Consider the following 16481-nt stretch of genomic DNA (forward strand, 5'->3'; position numbering starts at 1 on the left):
CCAAAGGGAGGAAGTGTCTTCTCAACCAGTGGTTTGTAGATTTCGGAAGTGCTTTGTTTCTGTGGTGATACTGATTTGGGGCTATTTTTTAAAACTTTTGAAAGTCAGGACACCAGAAGTAGGTAGACTACTGCCATTATTCCCCCTTTTAAAAGAAAAACAAGAGGAGACAGATACACTTTTGATAACGTGCTTTGCTGAAATTATGTTAAACTTCCTGGTTTAATTTCTTATTAAAATAGCTTTCACTCAAATTAGGAAAAAAAACCAAATCAACTTTGTTTTGGGTCGCTTTATCTGTCATGCCAAATACTAAATACATTTTAGGCATTCTTGATAACATAGTAACAAGGATTTTCTAACAAACTTGGCTCAGATGGGTGAGGGTCCGCATTTACACTAACATTAACTATCCACATTAACAGCTATTCCTGTGCACGCAATTAATATCCTACAAGTATTGCGCTTTCAAATTATTCATTTTTGCTTTCAGTGAAACTAATGACAAAATTACTGTTTACTTCGGCAACAGCAAACAAGGCCTAAATTAACATCACTCTCAGAACAGAACTCTGTGGACATGACACCTTGTTCAGCCAGTCACCTCCCTATGGGCACATGAAAACAAACCTGCTGTTACTGACAAGTCCACACTTTGTCTTTTTCAATGACTAAATAAATAAAAACATAGTTACTGTGACTTCTTTAAAAATGAAAACCCATACATCCTGTAGTAATTGTCAAGACTGGCAGAGGAAAACATCCTTGGTATAGCTAACTCATTGCCCTGAACAAAGTTAGAAAACTCTTTTGTGGTAGTTAAGCAAGATTCTTACGGCTGAGGCATTCAACCGTGGAGCTAAGTCACAGGAGGAATGCAAATTGAAAGTGCAAAGAGCGGGCCACATAGCAGTGGGATCATCTCAGTCTAGGTACACACCATCCTAAAGCCAACAGTATTTCTGATGAATTATACAAGTTCAATACTACTCCAACACAAAACAGTAAGTCCTTGAACACTCAAGTCATCAGAAAGAGACAAACAGGAGTACAACAGGGAATGTTGCAATACATTCTTAAACCTAAGATATGGAGGTATTGGTTGCATCTTCCTCCCAAATTTTTAAGCATGACAAAAATGGGGAAGTTGTTTGCTTACAGACAAAGTGCATTCCAGAGAACACAGGGAAGTTGGTCTACAACAGCTTTCTGGGGCAATGTACCATTCAGGCAGATAAACTGGCAGGCTTACCTACAGAGCACAAATTGGTAGTAAAGAGAACAAAGAACATCTAACCTACACTGGGATGGGCAGAAAGGCATTTCCAAAAATAAACACAAGATGAAGTTGAAGAAAATGGTCTTTTCTGCTCAAGACCAAGAAAAAAAAATTGAAAAAGTGACATGGATAAGCTTACAAGACTAAAAACTGAGAGCCCCACTGACAAGCAAGACTACCAAAGTTGTTATTTATAATTGTGCCGACAGATCCCCAGCTGAGATGGGGACCCTTACCGTGCAACCACTAACAGCCCCAAGGCTAAGAGAGCCAGACTGCTTGGGAGTGGGGACAGGACAGGGAAGAGAACGAACGTGTAGAAAGATGAACTCAGGTAAAGTCCATGATCAGAATCCCACTGATGAGGGATCCCTTTAAAATTACATGGAGGAATTCAAGTACTTTAAGCTTGAGCTTCCAGTGGGAACGTGGTCAAAGCAGAGAAAAGCTTGGCTAGATAAGCTTAGGTTTAAGGTACAGGTCATTAAGAGATCAGTCCCTGCAGCAGCATCACTGGATTACTCAGGACCACATCTGGTGGATCTAAATACAGAGGATCCTGAACTGGGCGGTTTTAGCACAGCTAAAGGTGTTCAACTATGGCAGCTGCTTCACCATTCACAGAAACGAAGGAGACGCATGAACATCATCGAAAGGGTGACACATTGGAAGATTCAAAATATATTTCACTCTGATAACAGGAGAGAGATGGGGGGCCTCATAGGACACTGGATTTACTAAGCATCAGAACACAATGATACAGGACTCTCACAGACAAGGCAACAGTACATTTGGAATGAAAATCAATCGTGCATGATGATGCCATCAGACTGCAGAGCGCCTCATGCCTCACGCTTGGCAAAATACTAGAATCCCAGATGGCAAAAGAGACACTAAAAGTTTGTTAGCAATAGACCTAATGCCCCTACTGCAAAGGCAAAGAGAAAAACCAGTGAACGCAGCACTGGAAACTGCCAGCTAAAATGTCAAAGGTCTAGGAACTGGGTCTTTTTGGGTTTCCTTGGTCCCCCTGAAAATAGCTACACACACGTATGAAGAGAAAACCGCATCCCCAAGAAGAAAGAACACCGAGATGCAGCAAATATCACAGAATTCTTGATTACTGTCTACTGTGATACCAAGTGCTCTGTCATGAGAACAAATGAGAAACTGTGTTGTTTTACATATTGTTCACCCTCACAGATAACCTACACTGGTGTCTGTGCAAAGCAAAACAGCTTGACTTTCAGCTATTTGGGCCAAACAAGCAGCGGATCTGTGCAAGAAACCTTTATTTACCAATCTTAATTCTGCAGGATTCTCACTGCCGACAAGCTGGAAGCGGGGAGAATAATGTGCTAGAGGTAGGACTGGGTGTTGGATGCTCTTGGGTACCAACTGCTCATGAGACCAGGTGTTGTGGACTAAACCGGAAACCCAGAGTGATGGTTCCAAATGAACACCGGGGAAAAAATGGTGCCACTGGTGACAACAGAAGAAGTTACTGGGAAGTAAGGAAGAGACAAAACTAAGAAAAGGACTGCGAGTCATGCTGGAAAGCAGCTCTGTAACAAGAGCGAAGGCTTCCCCACGGCACAGATGAGAGAGCCAGGGGTAAGCCCGGCTCCACAGGCCGGCTCCGGATCGCCCCATGCTGTCTCCCGACGCGGGGCTCAGCTCCCCGTCCCAGCCGGGGCTCTCCCCGCTGGCCACTCGCCCAAGACCCGAAGGGAGAACCGCCCGGGAGCGCGGCCGGCCGGCTCCGCGCCCCCACCGGCTGCGCTCCCGGCTGCCCGCGGCGGTGCTGGGCAGCGGCGGACAGCAACCCGCGCCCCCGCCCGCACACGGCCGGTGCCCCATCCGAGGAGCATCCCCGGCCGCCCCGCCCCGCGCCGCCCGGTCGCACAGGCCCAGGGCCCCGCACGGCCCCTTCCCGCTGGGCCGGGACTCCCGCCCCCCTGGGCGGGCACCGCGCCCGGGCTTGGCCGCCGCCCCCCCCCCCCGCCCCGGCCCCGGGGGCTGCGCGCCGCTCAACCCCGCCGCCGCGCCCCCATCGCCTCAGCCCCGCCGGTCCCCCCGCCGCCGCCGCCGCCGCCCGCCCGGCTCCGGCTCGGAGCCATCCTCCCCCTCCTTCCCCTTCCTCCCGCCACCCTTCCTCAGGCCGCGGCCCCCCCCGGGCCTCGACCGCGGGTTCCGGGCCGCGGTCCCGCCACGCACCGCGCGGCTCGAGCCCCCCCGGGCGGAGCGGCGCCGGTCCCGCTCCCCGACACCGACCTCCTCACAACCAACTCTCTGGCGCCGGTCCGCCGCCGCTCGGACTACAAGTCCCAAGAGCCCCCACAATCCGCTTCCGGGGCACAACCCGCTCCGGCGCCTTCTCTTCCGCCCTCTCCCCCGGATGTGAAGCCGCCTTCCGCCGGCCAGAGGCACGGGAGTGCGAGGCCGCGCGGGGCGGGGCCTGTCCCCACGGCAACGGCTGGCGCCAGTGGGCGGTGGGGCCTGCGGGGGCGCTGGAGCCGCCGCTCCGCCCGGAGGGCCCGGGACCCCAGCCCTCTCGGTAGGCCCCAAGCCCTCGGTGGGCCCCGGCCGCTGCCGCCGCCTCCGCACCCCCCGCCGTCCTCACGGGCCGCGGCCGTTTGTGGCGTCTCAGTGCGGTGCTGGCGGCGCGGGCTGGGCTGCCCGGCGATCGGGCCATGTGCAGTCGGGGGACGGGTGCCTATCCGGGCAGGCTGCGGAGCCGGGCGCGGGGCTGCCCGAGCGGGGGGTGCAGCCCCCGCGGGCTCAGACCGGGCTGAAGCTCGGTCCCGGTGTCTGGGCGGCCGCGGCGCTCTCCCACGGGCAGTGCCGGAGCCCGCCAGGGGAACCGCGCAATGCTGCCCGAGTCAGGGGGCAGCGTGTGGCACTAACATCCCGAGGTACTAATCCGCCACCAGCCTAACAACCGTGTTAATATTTAACCAACACGCTGTATGTATCTATAGGTAGAAACTTACTCCTGATCTTAAATATTCACTGGTTAGAGTTAGATCCACTGGACATCCACAGCGCAGGTACTTGCTGTCCTGGTGCGGGCTTACTACGGACTGAACCAGGACTGGGCTAGTTACTCCTTCGGGGCAGGACAAGGCTCATCGCTGCTTCTCCCTGGAGTAATCCTAATGTGAGCAAAGAGAAGCAGAGTTTGTCCCCCACGTTACAAAGGCCCTGGTTTGTACTAATCACTTAATTAAACGCTTGTGTGCAGCTCCAGACACTGCCTGAAGATACTGAGTGGCAACCCATAAAATAGTATGGAAGTCTCACAGGTTTCCCTCACTTTCTGCTGCCATTAGGAGCCAGAACAGCAGGAGTGTGCAAGGACTTGTTACACTTGGGTTCTCAACAGGAATGAGCCAAAATGGATCTTTGCTTTCTATGGAATGCTGCAGTTGCGTGGGTGTAGTGGTGAGCTTCATTAATGGTGCACAGAAAATGTGTCATGAGGGTAGCTTAATTTATCAGGGAAAAATAGCTGTAGGCTGGGTGTGCTTGATTTGCCATCGTGCTACCGATTCTCTGGCAATGTGGACAGCAAGGCAAACATGGAAGAAGATAGGCTTACAATTATAGAAAATGTTAATATCTTAAATTCTGTGTGGTAATTTAAGACTGAACTCAACATGATTTTGATACAGGTTTTAGCAGTTATCACCTAACAGCTTATTTGCATGCAGAGGTCTTAACTTGTTTTTTCTGGCCATTTCTAGTCAACGTGATTTTTCGTATCACCCACATATGAAATAAAATATTATGAAATAAACCTTTCAGAGTACAAATCCCAAGAAAAGCTTTGTTTCAGTGAGATTGAAACAGCATTTGAAAACATTCTTACTACTTAAAAGCTTTTTCCATAGAGAAGTGTTGAGATGCCCAGGATGATTTAAGCTTACTGAATTTCTGTTTCTTACTGTGGTCTGCAGGCCACAGCCATCTTCCTGTCAGTTGTGCAAAGCACATGAGCCAAAACGTGATGGAAGGGAAGTCATCTAAGGGCAAGTGTCAAACTGGAATTTCCCCCAAATTTGTCTGCCTGCTTGCAAAGCCAGAAGTCTAGTTAAGGCAGACTGAAGGCATATGTAGGGTGGGAGGAAATGGCAAAGAACATAGAAAATCTGCATCTCTAGCAGATGCTTAGGGGTCTCCAGCATCTTTATTCAGAAGATGAAGCTAGAGGTCCAGTTATTTCTGAAGGCCCTGAAGGCCAAAAGGTTAATGGGTAATCTTCATTCCCCTGTAGCATTTACAGATAAATAGAAGGACAATGAAAGAAAGTGTCAAGATAAGAGGAGTAACTTATGCCGTTATTACCAGCTTAGCATAAAAAGCCTGCATAATCATTCAAAAGTCATCTGTTAAGTAACAAGTAAAGCAATTTGTTTCTGGGGGCTTAGAATGGAAAATTGCTTTAATACAATGACTTTGTACAGAATATGTCAAGCCATCTAAAGCATGATCATTTAATTATAGTTCTCTACTTGCTTCCTACTGATTACAATATTTTTACTAGTATTACTTTGTAGTCTCTTTTCCAAGTAACCTAAGAGCTGCTGCAAAGGCTGGTTTTAGACGAGATCTAAATATAGTTTATCATTCCTTGTAGCTGTAAAATGAAGATTAAAAGCATGGACATTATTTCGATTTTTCTTTTTTTGTTCCCAAGCTTTGTTTATCTAGTAATCTATTTCTGTTAAAAAAAAAAAAAAACAAAACCAAAAAACTAAACCCCCAAACTTAAAAATACCATGTCCAGCAGAACTAACAGAAAACAGACTCCTGTCTACTGCCCTCTAGTTAACCTAACTACTGCGCAACCACTGCAGCTCCTCTCGGTATTCCTGCCCCATCTGCCACCCAGCATACCTTAGGTCTTCATCTAGACACCTAAAGATCCATGTATTTTCCCCAGCCATGTCGCTAAAGTGCTCCTCCTCTACTAACCTCCCTTCTGCCCGTGTCCCTTCGCCATCAGCTGTTCAACAGACAGCAAGTAGCGCAAAACCCATGAAAATCCCTATGTGACCATTGCGTGCAGACTGCTTGAGCCTCACAGCACCACAGGTGGGAAGGGGGCTGGTTTTACTCCTTATTTCCACAGGAGAACTCAGTATCTGCATTTTTTAAACGCCTCAGTTGAGTTTATTTGAAACTAGTTAGCAAGTTTAAAAGTTATCAGAAAAGGTGCTGAGGAGTCAGCACCATCTGAGGGACAGTGCTGCTTCAGGAAAAAAAAGACACCCCTGTTGTCCATCCTTAAAGGAGAATAGAAACACGTCCAGTTGATATGTCTCTTTCCCAAATCAAGTTCCTAACAAATAATGAAAACACTGTACCAAAGAAAACACATACATACACAAAGATTCTGGGTTTTGAGACTGAAAACTGTTCAGTTTTCCTTGAGTTCAGTTTTCAATTAAGTCTTGTTGAAATTCTGGTAGAACATCCTTTTTAATTTGATTTTCATTTACTGTCTTTTATTATACCCCAGACGTTGTAGCTCTCATTCAATTAATTAACTGAGTAGTTGATATTCTTTTTAGACCTATTAAGATCCAACACCTTTACAATCCAGTTACATCAGACTTTGTTGCCGGCTTGCTCATACCATTCTGTGTGTGGTTACACTTGGCTTTTTTTTTTTTTTCCTCATTGCAGTCCTAAAGACAAAGGGCTGACTACTATGTTAAGGTAATTTTATAGAAGCTTACTATCAGAAACGCTCAGACTGATTGGTTCTCTTTCTGTCACAATAGCTGGAAGACACTGAAAAATATGGTAGCATACAGAAAAAGTATTTCCATTTTACTTCAAGCTTTCTTAGGGTTTTTCTATATTAAAAGGTTAGGTTTTGGAAAAGATGTGAGGGTTAACTTGAAAAGTTACTGTATTTGCACTGAAGGTCAGTTGTCATTAAGGCAGTTGTTGAGCTCATAATTGTTATTAGAAAGTCAGGAATCTCTCTTTTTATCTCTATAGGATATTACCAATGGCTGCTGCAGTGATGCGGAATCTTAAAGGCAAATTGCTGTAGCTTAGTCAAAGTCAAATACAAAATCATTGCACTTAGCTTAGGGATGAATTACAGAAACCAAATTGTTGAGAAAGTAAGCATAACTACCCAAAGAAGAGGCAGAGAAGCAAGTAAACCAATCTAGCTAAACAGCATGCCTCAAGAGTGCTTTTGTCTAAGACTGAATTGTCTCATAATTGGATAGACTCTACCGAAGACAATGAACATAGGCTAACAAGCAATGCATAAGAAAAATTCAACTTCTGAAATAAAATTTGATGAACAAATCACTGAAGTTGTTAACAACAACAACAACAGAAGTATTTTAAAGACACTAGAAGCAGGAAACTGGTTTAAAAAAAATAATCGCAGACCCAAAAAAGGAAAATCTGTTTGGCCTCATACACTAGTTGTAATCAACAGCACAACTGGGAAAGATCATTTTCTGATCCCCTCTGCTGTGAAGGAGGATGTTAAAATTCCCTACTGTACCATTTAAAGCTGCCAGTAATCTGGATAACACATTAAACGTCAGAAAAGCAGATACTGGAGCAAACTGATAAATGGCTTTTTAAATTAAGTCCAAGAATTGTGAAAGAAAATTGTGCAGTCAAGCTGCTAGAAAATCTAAAAAGTGCCTCTAATGGAAGTTGTTAGACTGGATTGTCAGCAGATAATACATCACGTCTTCATTTTTTTAATTTGAAACTCCATGCTTTCATGTCTAATCTATCTTTGTGGCACTCATGATGAGACATGACAGGATGTGGGTAATTCTGGAGTAGTAAAAAAATTACATGGGCTAAGTTCTGTGCTGGTCAAGAAAAAAATGTATGGATTCCCACCCACCCACCCCCAGTATGAAATAGTTATAAACCACCCAGTGATAACTTACTGTATGAAGTAACTTTATAATCTGTTCCCAATTAAACATCAGTATTAGAAATAGAAAAATCTTAATTTCTTGGAAGTGGACTGGCTTACTAAGGATCTTGGAAAACAACAACTTTTTACCTTCTTAAATGTTCTTCTTTTCCATTTTTTTGTCTTGTCTCAAGCACCTTTTTGTGGACTAATTTGTTATATAGGATACAATTTTCTTCTGAATTACATTGGTCTAAAAATATGAGCAACAATGACAATATCTTTCCAGCTGCAGCTGTAGTAGGAAGTAAACCTTTTGGAAAAGGTTTTGCATGGACACATCAGACAATTGTGAACATCAAATTCTTAAATGTTGCTCTTAACTTATTGCTTTGGCAAAAATATTTAATCAGGTATTTAAGAACACGTTTAGCATATTCTTAATCTGCTACATCAGTAGATCAGGCTGACACAAACCCCTAAACAAACACTATAGGGTACAACAGCTAATCCTGTAACCATTTTTCAATAAAACTTGAAACAGAAGTATTACTGTCACTTCTTTAAATAACATAAAACATCCCACCTCTGATGAACACATGTGGAAGGAAGCACTGCTTCTTCAATCTTAACGTTTCTTCTGGTGGTATGTGTGCTTTGGGAGCTCTCTGCAACTTCTTTGGGTGATTTTCAGGTGTTATTTTCTATAAAACAGATTGCTTTCCCAGTACTGTCACGCTTACCCTGCTTAATTGGTATTCTGCCTTGAGGTGCTGTTGTATAGAGAACTACAGAAGGATGATTCAGGAAGACTGAACTGGCTGGAAGAGACTAGGGACAGCAGACCACCACAGATCCATGAGACACCAACTCTGGCCACAGCCTCTGCCAACAGAGCCGTTCCCTGACTCAATGCAGAAATCCACTGATGTGAAGGATTATAATCTTAGCTTTAAGTGTGTTGAGTTATTCCAGTTTTGCCAGCTATTCCGAGCTGCCAATACAGAGAATTCTGCTTTGTGGAAAGGGTGGTCTACAAGCACCACAGCCCTGAGCTGTGAGCACGAAGCGCCTCATTCCCTCATGCCCAGACAAAAAGGAAAGCCCTCAGGGAGTTGGCTGAACGCTGATTTTTCATTACTTGGGTTCGATTAATCACTGGTTAAGATGTTTTTATAATTGGATTACCACATAAAAATGAGTGGAGGGTGGAGGAAGCGCTCCGCGGTGGAAACTGGCCTTGTACTTGACCTGTGCTTTGCGTCGCTCTGCCCGGGGAGGGCCGCAGGGATCGCTGCTAGCGGCAGAACGCGGAGCCGGGCTCTCGAGCGCCGCTAACGGTACATCTGCTGCCACAGCTGGACAAGATGGCTACCAACCCGCTGTGGAAGAGACACGGTCCCCTTCGCGCCTTATATAGACTTGGGGGCGGACTGACAGTTATGACTGGCTCATCTGCCTGCCCATCTTACTATTGCTCCGCCTCCAGCACATGCTGGTACTATTTACCCTTCCTGGTTGGTTGGATATGGAGCGCGGGCTGCAGCAGCCAATGGGCGAGCGGTGGGGGTGCCGCCGCGCGCCTGCACACTGCTGAGGCGCGGGTGCGGGCAGGCTGGCTGCAGGAGACGGTCGCGCTCCCCGCGCTGCCAGCGAGACGCGGCGCCGCCGCCTCCCCGCCGTTGGGCCAGCACAGGAGCGGTAGCTGCTTTCCCCGGGCTGTGCCCGTTGCCCACCGCGTGGGCAGCCGCTGCGGGGGGCTGTCAGGCAGCGGTGTAGAGCCGGGCGTGGCGCCTCCGCCGCCGGCTGCGGGCGCCGCAGGTAGAGCGTCACGTCTGGCAGCAGCCGCCCGGGCTGGCGCGGCACCTGTGGCGGGCGGGCTCCCTCGGCGGCCTGGGCCCGGTCTGCGGCTGCTGGCGGCCAGGGCTACCGCCCGCCTCCGCGCCACGCAGCGCGCCTGCGGCTCCACGCCACCAGCAGCGGCTCCGGCGAGGGAGCGGAGCGGGCGGCGACGGGCTGGGTGCCCCGCCGCGGCCGCCTCAGCGTGAGTACGGGGATGCGGCGCCCTTCCCCGGGAGGCACCTCTTGGCTGTCCCCTGCGGGCTCTGTAGAGTCGCTGAAGGAGCCCGCGCACTCCAGCGTGCGATTGCGGGTTGCGTGAGTCTAAAGCATCGTTTTATGAATGGCGGCGCTTTTTTTTCTGGTAAAAGTGTGAGAAAACCTTTCTGTGGTCCCTGTGTGTCACCTGGCAGCTTCCCCCGAGCTTCGTTCCTCAGACTCAAAGCGAGCCCCGGGTGGCTGGGAAGGGACCCGGGCCTGGGCGGCAGGGGGCAGCCGGGGGGGGGGGACGGGACGACGACGACAGCCGGGGGGCGGACGCTCCCTGAGGATCTCCGGGTCCCCCCGCGGCCTGCCGGCGATCGAAGCCCTGTGGGGGAGCGCGGGGGTGGCTGGAGCCCCAGGGAGAGCAGTCGTGTGGGCCCGAAGGCGGCAGGGTTGTAAGGCTTCGCTTTGTATTCACCTCCACATCTTCCTTGTGAGCTTTTTATGGGTTTTTTCCTCCCTTAAAAACTTGTACACCAAGTATTTTTTCCTGTACGTGCTTTTAGGGTGCTTCCTCTTCAGTGTTGTGTATATTGTCAGGAATATTTATCAGTTTTTCGTAGTGTATCAATGTTCAAAAGCTGCTTGAACAGCCCTTGCAGTGCGTGCCACTTCATAGTGTAATGCTGCTGTATCTGCTTTGGTTTAAGGGTATGAGCAAGGTCAGGTTTGTGGGAAGAAACAACATTTTGTTAGGTTGCATGGTGTAACTGGGTCCAGGGGATGGATAAAGTTTGGCCCCAATTTGATAAGTGAAGGTATAATAGTGTTGGCTTGTGGTAATGTTCATAGAAAGGCACTAACCAAATTGGTACTACCATGTGGGACAAACAACATGAAAAGAAAGTTTTTATCTTTAGGAAGGTATAGATTTTCTAAAGCCCAGCATCTGCACTGATAATGGTCTTTTTGTATAATTCCAAACCCAACTTGCTTTCTCAATAGGAATGTTTTTGAAGTGCACTAGAAAGCAGTACGCATCAGCTTTGATGTGACAGGGTTGCTGATCTCAGGGATGGGCTACATGTCTGTGTTTGACAGCAAATGTGCAGGACTTTCAAAATGATCAGTTTTGTTTTCTGTGTATGAAGTGGTCGGTAGTCTGAAAACTAGCTATGTTTTTTTTTTCTAACCTTCGATCCAAAAGTATTACCAGTGTGGTGCATTAAATAATGCGATTTGATAGAAGCCAGGTAAGAGCTAGCCGCAGGTGAAAGGGAGGGCCTGTGGTCTGCCCCAGCTTTGCACCCCTGTTTGAGCACAGCCATGCATCTGGCTCCCAGGTGGACCGGTTCATGGTGTGAAACTGTCAGGTTTGTAGAAAAAAGTGTTTTGTTCTCTCACTTTGCGTCTTGAAGCTGGTGTTTGTGGGTTTTAGGTGTTTGCCAAGAGGAGCTCTTAAGGTGGAGGAGAGGGGAGCTGGGCTTGGCTACTAGTGGCTTTTGGGAAGACTTAATCGCTTCTTGGGAAAGACCCAAACCAGCAGTGGTTCTGTATGGTAATTTTAAGTTAACACAGGCTGTAAAGCCAGGTGATGTTTTATTCCTGCTAGCTATATCTGCTGAGTGGTTCAGTGTATGTATCAGGTCCTCTAAATAATATTCATACCTTGTGGGATTTTCTATGAAGTGTTTGGAGGTTTGCTGTTTTCTAAAGAGAGGAGACATGACTTTGCTATAGACATGTATTAAATTTGGTTGTGTTATGGAGATCCTTGGTTAGTTTAAGTTGTTATGTTCAAGTAATCTCAGAGCAAAGAGAACAGTTACCTGTTCAGTGGAAACTGATAGGTGGAATGACAGTCTCAGGGGAGGGAAGGAGAGTAAAGAAAGCTGTCTTAGACTTACGTATTCTACCATTTCCTACTGTAACTTACTCTATAACTGTAACCTACTGTCCATGATGAATAAATGTCTTATGTGCTAATTATCATTGTTAAACTTCAAAACCTGGAGGTTGTTCAGATTGAAATCTGTGTAATTCTGCGCACTCTCTCTTCCCAGTAAACCATTGCGTTCCTGTCTGCCCTGGCCCTCGGAGCTTTCCTGAGCATCAGCAAACTAGAAGTGACCCCATTCTGCCTCCCTTGGCATTTGGAGAGCAGCAACAAAGTGGCAGCCCTTTGGAAAGTAATTCATATAAGAATAGAGGACGACAAGAAAACTACAATGGACTTTGTTCAAAGCTTTTATTTGCCAGGAGTCCAAGAAGTTGTGGCAGAGAGAAGGCATCAGCCAGTGAGTTAAATTTTTGTATAGTTACCTTTCTGCTTCCCTCTATTAAAAAAAAAACAAACAACAAAACCAATAAAAAAACCCCAAACAAAACAACTGAATTGGTTATTTGGCAGCCAAAAAGGGATCAAAAAATTATTGTGCATAAATCCAAAATAGCAACTTGACAAAATTATGCCTTTCCCAGCATGACACTGATCTTCTTTATCTTCCTCTGGCTTGTTTGTTCAGATCTCTCATGGCACACCTACTGTGGTGCTTAGACACATTCTGTATATATTCAGTTTTCCTATTGATCTGCCACATAGTTTCCCTTGAATGTAACTCAGCTTGGATTTTCAGGGGAACCAAAATGTTTCAGAACAGTGTTATACATTTATATTTATTTGTAGCAAAGGCCTGTAAGATGAAGTCTTTTCAATTATTTTTCCTGCTTTACAAGACCAAAATTAAGCAAAAAAATCAGGAAAAATGCAAATTGCAGAAGAATATTCTAAAAGATACCAATGTTAGAATTGTTTTAGGTTACAATGTCTCTTTCCTGAAAAAAACCCGCTTTGTTGAGCGAGTGGGATGCTGATTGGATAGGCAGCTGTTCAGTGTTTTCGCCGTATTTTGGGCAACCTACTTGCCACATAAACTGTGTGCTGTCTAAACATGGGTGTGAAGAAATTACTATTTCTTAACTAATCTGCAGCAAAAGTTGTAACTGCTGTGAGTTTTTCTGGGGTACCTGGTCTTTATAGCAAATAGCTACAACCCAGATGGTTAGTTTGAGAGAGCTATGAACAGCTACGGCTGTTTTGGAGGCTTTACAGTTCTGTATGTGCTCTTTAATCCTAATTAGTTGCTTAATCTAAATATCTGTCACAAAACAGTGTACCTAAAGTAATGTCATTATTCCCAATTTATAATGTAGAGCAGAAACAATGGAATACTGATGTTTGGCGTGGGAAATGGCTTGAAAATTACAGAGTAAGTAGCATGTGATTTTCTTGTTTTACTTTTGACTTTGGCTTCATCTTATAATGTCCTCTCAGCTGCTTCATATCTCTCAATTGCAAAGGCTTTCAAGTTGACCTCACAGTCGGTGGGGGGGTGTGGGGGTGTGGCGGGGGTGTGTGTCCTTGTTATTGGAGCAGTGTAAATCCCAATGGGGATTTGTGCAAAGCTTGCCTTTCCATGTTCCTCTGTGTGTACACTCATGCAGACATTCACAAATCTGCTGTGTTGCATGCTTTGGTTATGTTTGGCTGAGTGATGTATTTAGCTTTTGCATGTTTCCCCTCTCTCACAGAAAAAAACCTTGCCTGGTTATAATTTGTAGTTTAGATTCTGGATCTGTGGAAGGTATCCACAGAGCATGGGGTGTGCAGAGGAGCAGTTTAAACTTGTGCTCTTAATTGAAGGCAAGTGGCTGCTCATGGTGTCCAGGCAAATAAATGTATGGCAAGTGGTGTTGGGTGTTGGTTTGGTTTTGGGCTAGTTGGTGCTTTTTGCATGTTCCCCTGAGGAAGGGGCAGCGTGGGCAAGCAGAGGGAAGCTGAGGCAGTGGAGCAGGGAGCAGAGTCTGGAGAATGGAACAGACCCAACAGAAGCTTGAAAATAAACTGCAGATTCTTGTTTTTTATTTTATATCTCTACTTCTAGATTCTTTGTGTAATCATATTTCTTTTAATAAACATAGATGTTGGCTTTCATTGACTGCAGCATTATTAGCTAAACTAAAAATCTCTAAAATAAGATTTGAAGGGGGGGTGGTTGGTGATAGTAGATAATTTCTGCTCAAGTGTCAAATATGGTCCTGTGCATTGATATCTTTCTTGTGTCAGATGATCTGGCAAAATCAATATGTTTTGAAATTGCACATTTTTTTCAACTAATCTGTGTCAAATGCTTGTTTTCTCATTTTGATGACTCCTGGTAATACTGTAGTAACTCCCAGTATCGTGCAAGGCTAGATATGGACAACTACATCTGGAAATTTCTTAGCTCGTGTTTAACGTACATAAACTGATGGCAAAAGCATGTGAATTTTCTGTCTGGAAAGAACCATCGTAATCTTCTGATATCACCTCCCTACCACAAGGAAATATTCAGATTCTGGAATCCTAGAATGGTTTGGGCTGCAAGGGACCTGTAAAAAGGCCACCTAGTCCAACCCTCCTGCCATGAGCAAGGACATCTTCAACTAGACCAGATTGCTCAGAGCCCTGTCTGATCTGACCTTAAACGTCTCCAGGGCTGAGGCATCAACCACCTCTCTGGGCAACCTATGCCAGTGTCTCACCACCCTCAGCGTAAGAAATTTCTCCTTTTTATCTAGTCTGAGCATGAGAGAGAACTTCAGCCTATGAATATGTAAGGACTGGTTCAAACCTGTCAAGAACTTGTAGACAGTGATTTGAAATGAGAATAGGGAAATTCGAGTGTTTCTGAAGTGAAAGCATTTCTCAGATTTGAAATAACTTATTAGAATTAGCCTTAGGAAATCTCTTCCCTTGGCAGAAGAGTACATATGCTTATGCCTAACATGACTGTGGTCACAGGTTTAGTGTGTTAAAATCTGGGCATGCCTGATTTGTTTTTTTTTTTTCCTGTGAAGTTCCTTAGGCAATGTCTTTCTGCTTCTGCATTCCCGTTGTGTCATGGCTGAAGCTTGTTGGGCAGATGAGATTCAGCCAGCATGCTCAGAAGATTTATCTTCTGCTTATGTTCCCTGAGGCAAGTGATCCCATTTGGAGTCATACGCTTGTGAGGATTGTGCTACTCACGGTTGTAAGGACATTCAAAAACTTTCTAGTGAAAGATGTCACCAAAGAATAAAAATATTAACTTCCTCTTTGAATGGTGCTCTGCTGAGCTTAGCACTCTCCTGGGCTGTGGGGTGCAGAGCTTTCTACACCCTTGCTTAAACGCTAGAAGCTTGACCCATGTTCTCATCTAATTTCTTTTAATGAGATGTTTTTAAACTTTAGCTGTTTTAGTAATCTGAATATGGCCTGTTTGGGTTTTCATATAGGTACACAAAACCTACCTCAAAAAAACCCAAGCCAACAACCTCGCACACAGTTCCAGGTAGAGATGAACAGCTAATTCTTATGTCACCTGAGGCTTATGCAGGTCCTTCCATTTCATCTTGAAACCAATATTTTTAAAACATTAGATCTGGTGAGCTTGAGTCCTTGTCAGAAGGAAGAGAGAAAGTCTCCTGGAAATAACACAAGAATGATAAACATCTCCTGAAAACAAAAGCCTGGTACCCAAGCTCAAGAAGTCAATTGTGATTACTGCATCATTGTGAACAGCCTTGTTCATTAAAATATTTACAGATGAGGTAGTTTTTAGCTTGTGGTCTTTTATTTATTTGAAAGGTTACCTTCTGCAGATGTTTTCATACCTTGATAGTGGCAGCAGATACATCATTTGAGAAAGAAACCATCAGTAAGTGCATAGGCTTTTTAGTTTTAGTAAAAAATAGCTGGAGGAAAACTAAAAGCAAGAGCCCTTGCAGATCAGAGTTTTTGGAAGGGAGAAGGGAAGGACTGTTTTCACTTTCCTCATTGCCAGAGGAACTGGGAACTGTTGGAGCTAATTCAGAGCGTGGTGACCTGCTCTGCTTGGTCAGGCGAATGTCAATATCTGGTGGCCTGTTCTGTGAAAGGCTTTAGAGGTGTTTGTCTATTAACAGGACTTTCGTAGGTTTGGTTAAAATGAAAGGTGATTTTTTTAATGCATTTTCTGTGTGTATGTGTTGATCTTTGTTTTTCTGCTGTAACCCTGCGCGGATACTGTCAGGGAATGTTGTCCACAGCCAGATCTGGTTCTGGCTTTGTCTGAGCTTTGCTCCTGGTGAGGCAGGTGTGCATAAGGTGTTGCTAGTTAGATCCACCAGTGGTGTCTCTGTCAAATGCTATGCTGTTAGCAGCTACAGTGTCCCATGTTCTTCAAGTTG

General features: G+C 45.7%; 2 protein-coding genes across 5 annotated transcripts in view; one reads left to right on the top strand and one right to left on the bottom strand.

Moving 5' to 3' along the window:
* The window catches only part of DHX30 (DExH-box helicase 30), a 40560-nt gene extending 36906 nt beyond the window's left edge, over window positions 1-3654 (bottom strand). For 2 of the 4 annotated variants that reach the window (XR_013927862.1, XM_080385753.1), the window contains exon 1: window positions 2579-3141. Coding sequence is in view for 1 of the 4 variants with exons in the window: in XM_080385753.1 (XP_080241879.1) it covers window positions 2579-3139 (561 nt within the window). In the remaining 3 variants the exon portion in view is untranslated. Of the gene's footprint in view, window positions 1-2578; window positions 3142-3496 lie in introns of those variants that run through there. The other 2 variants (XM_080385757.1, XM_080385758.1) reach the window with 2 other exon arrangements.
* A 3735-nt stretch (window positions 3655-7389) lies between these two features.
* LOC308063764 (uncharacterized protein) overlaps window positions 7390-16481 on the top strand; it is a gene marked incomplete at its 5' end in the record, with an annotated part of 30596 nt that continues 21504 nt past the window's right edge. Inside the window, 4 exon segments of the mRNA XM_080387146.1 lie at window positions 7390-7419; window positions 9969-10052; window positions 10055-10154; window positions 10157-10346. Of these exon segments, the coding sequence (XP_080243272.1) occupies window positions 7390-7419; window positions 9969-10052; window positions 10055-10154; window positions 10157-10346 (404 nt within the window).

This window comes from Falco punctatus (genome assembly GCF_963210335.1).
Source record: "Falco punctatus genome assembly, chromosome: 4".
NCBI lineage: Eukaryota > Metazoa > Chordata > Aves > Falconiformes > Falconidae > Falco > Falco punctatus.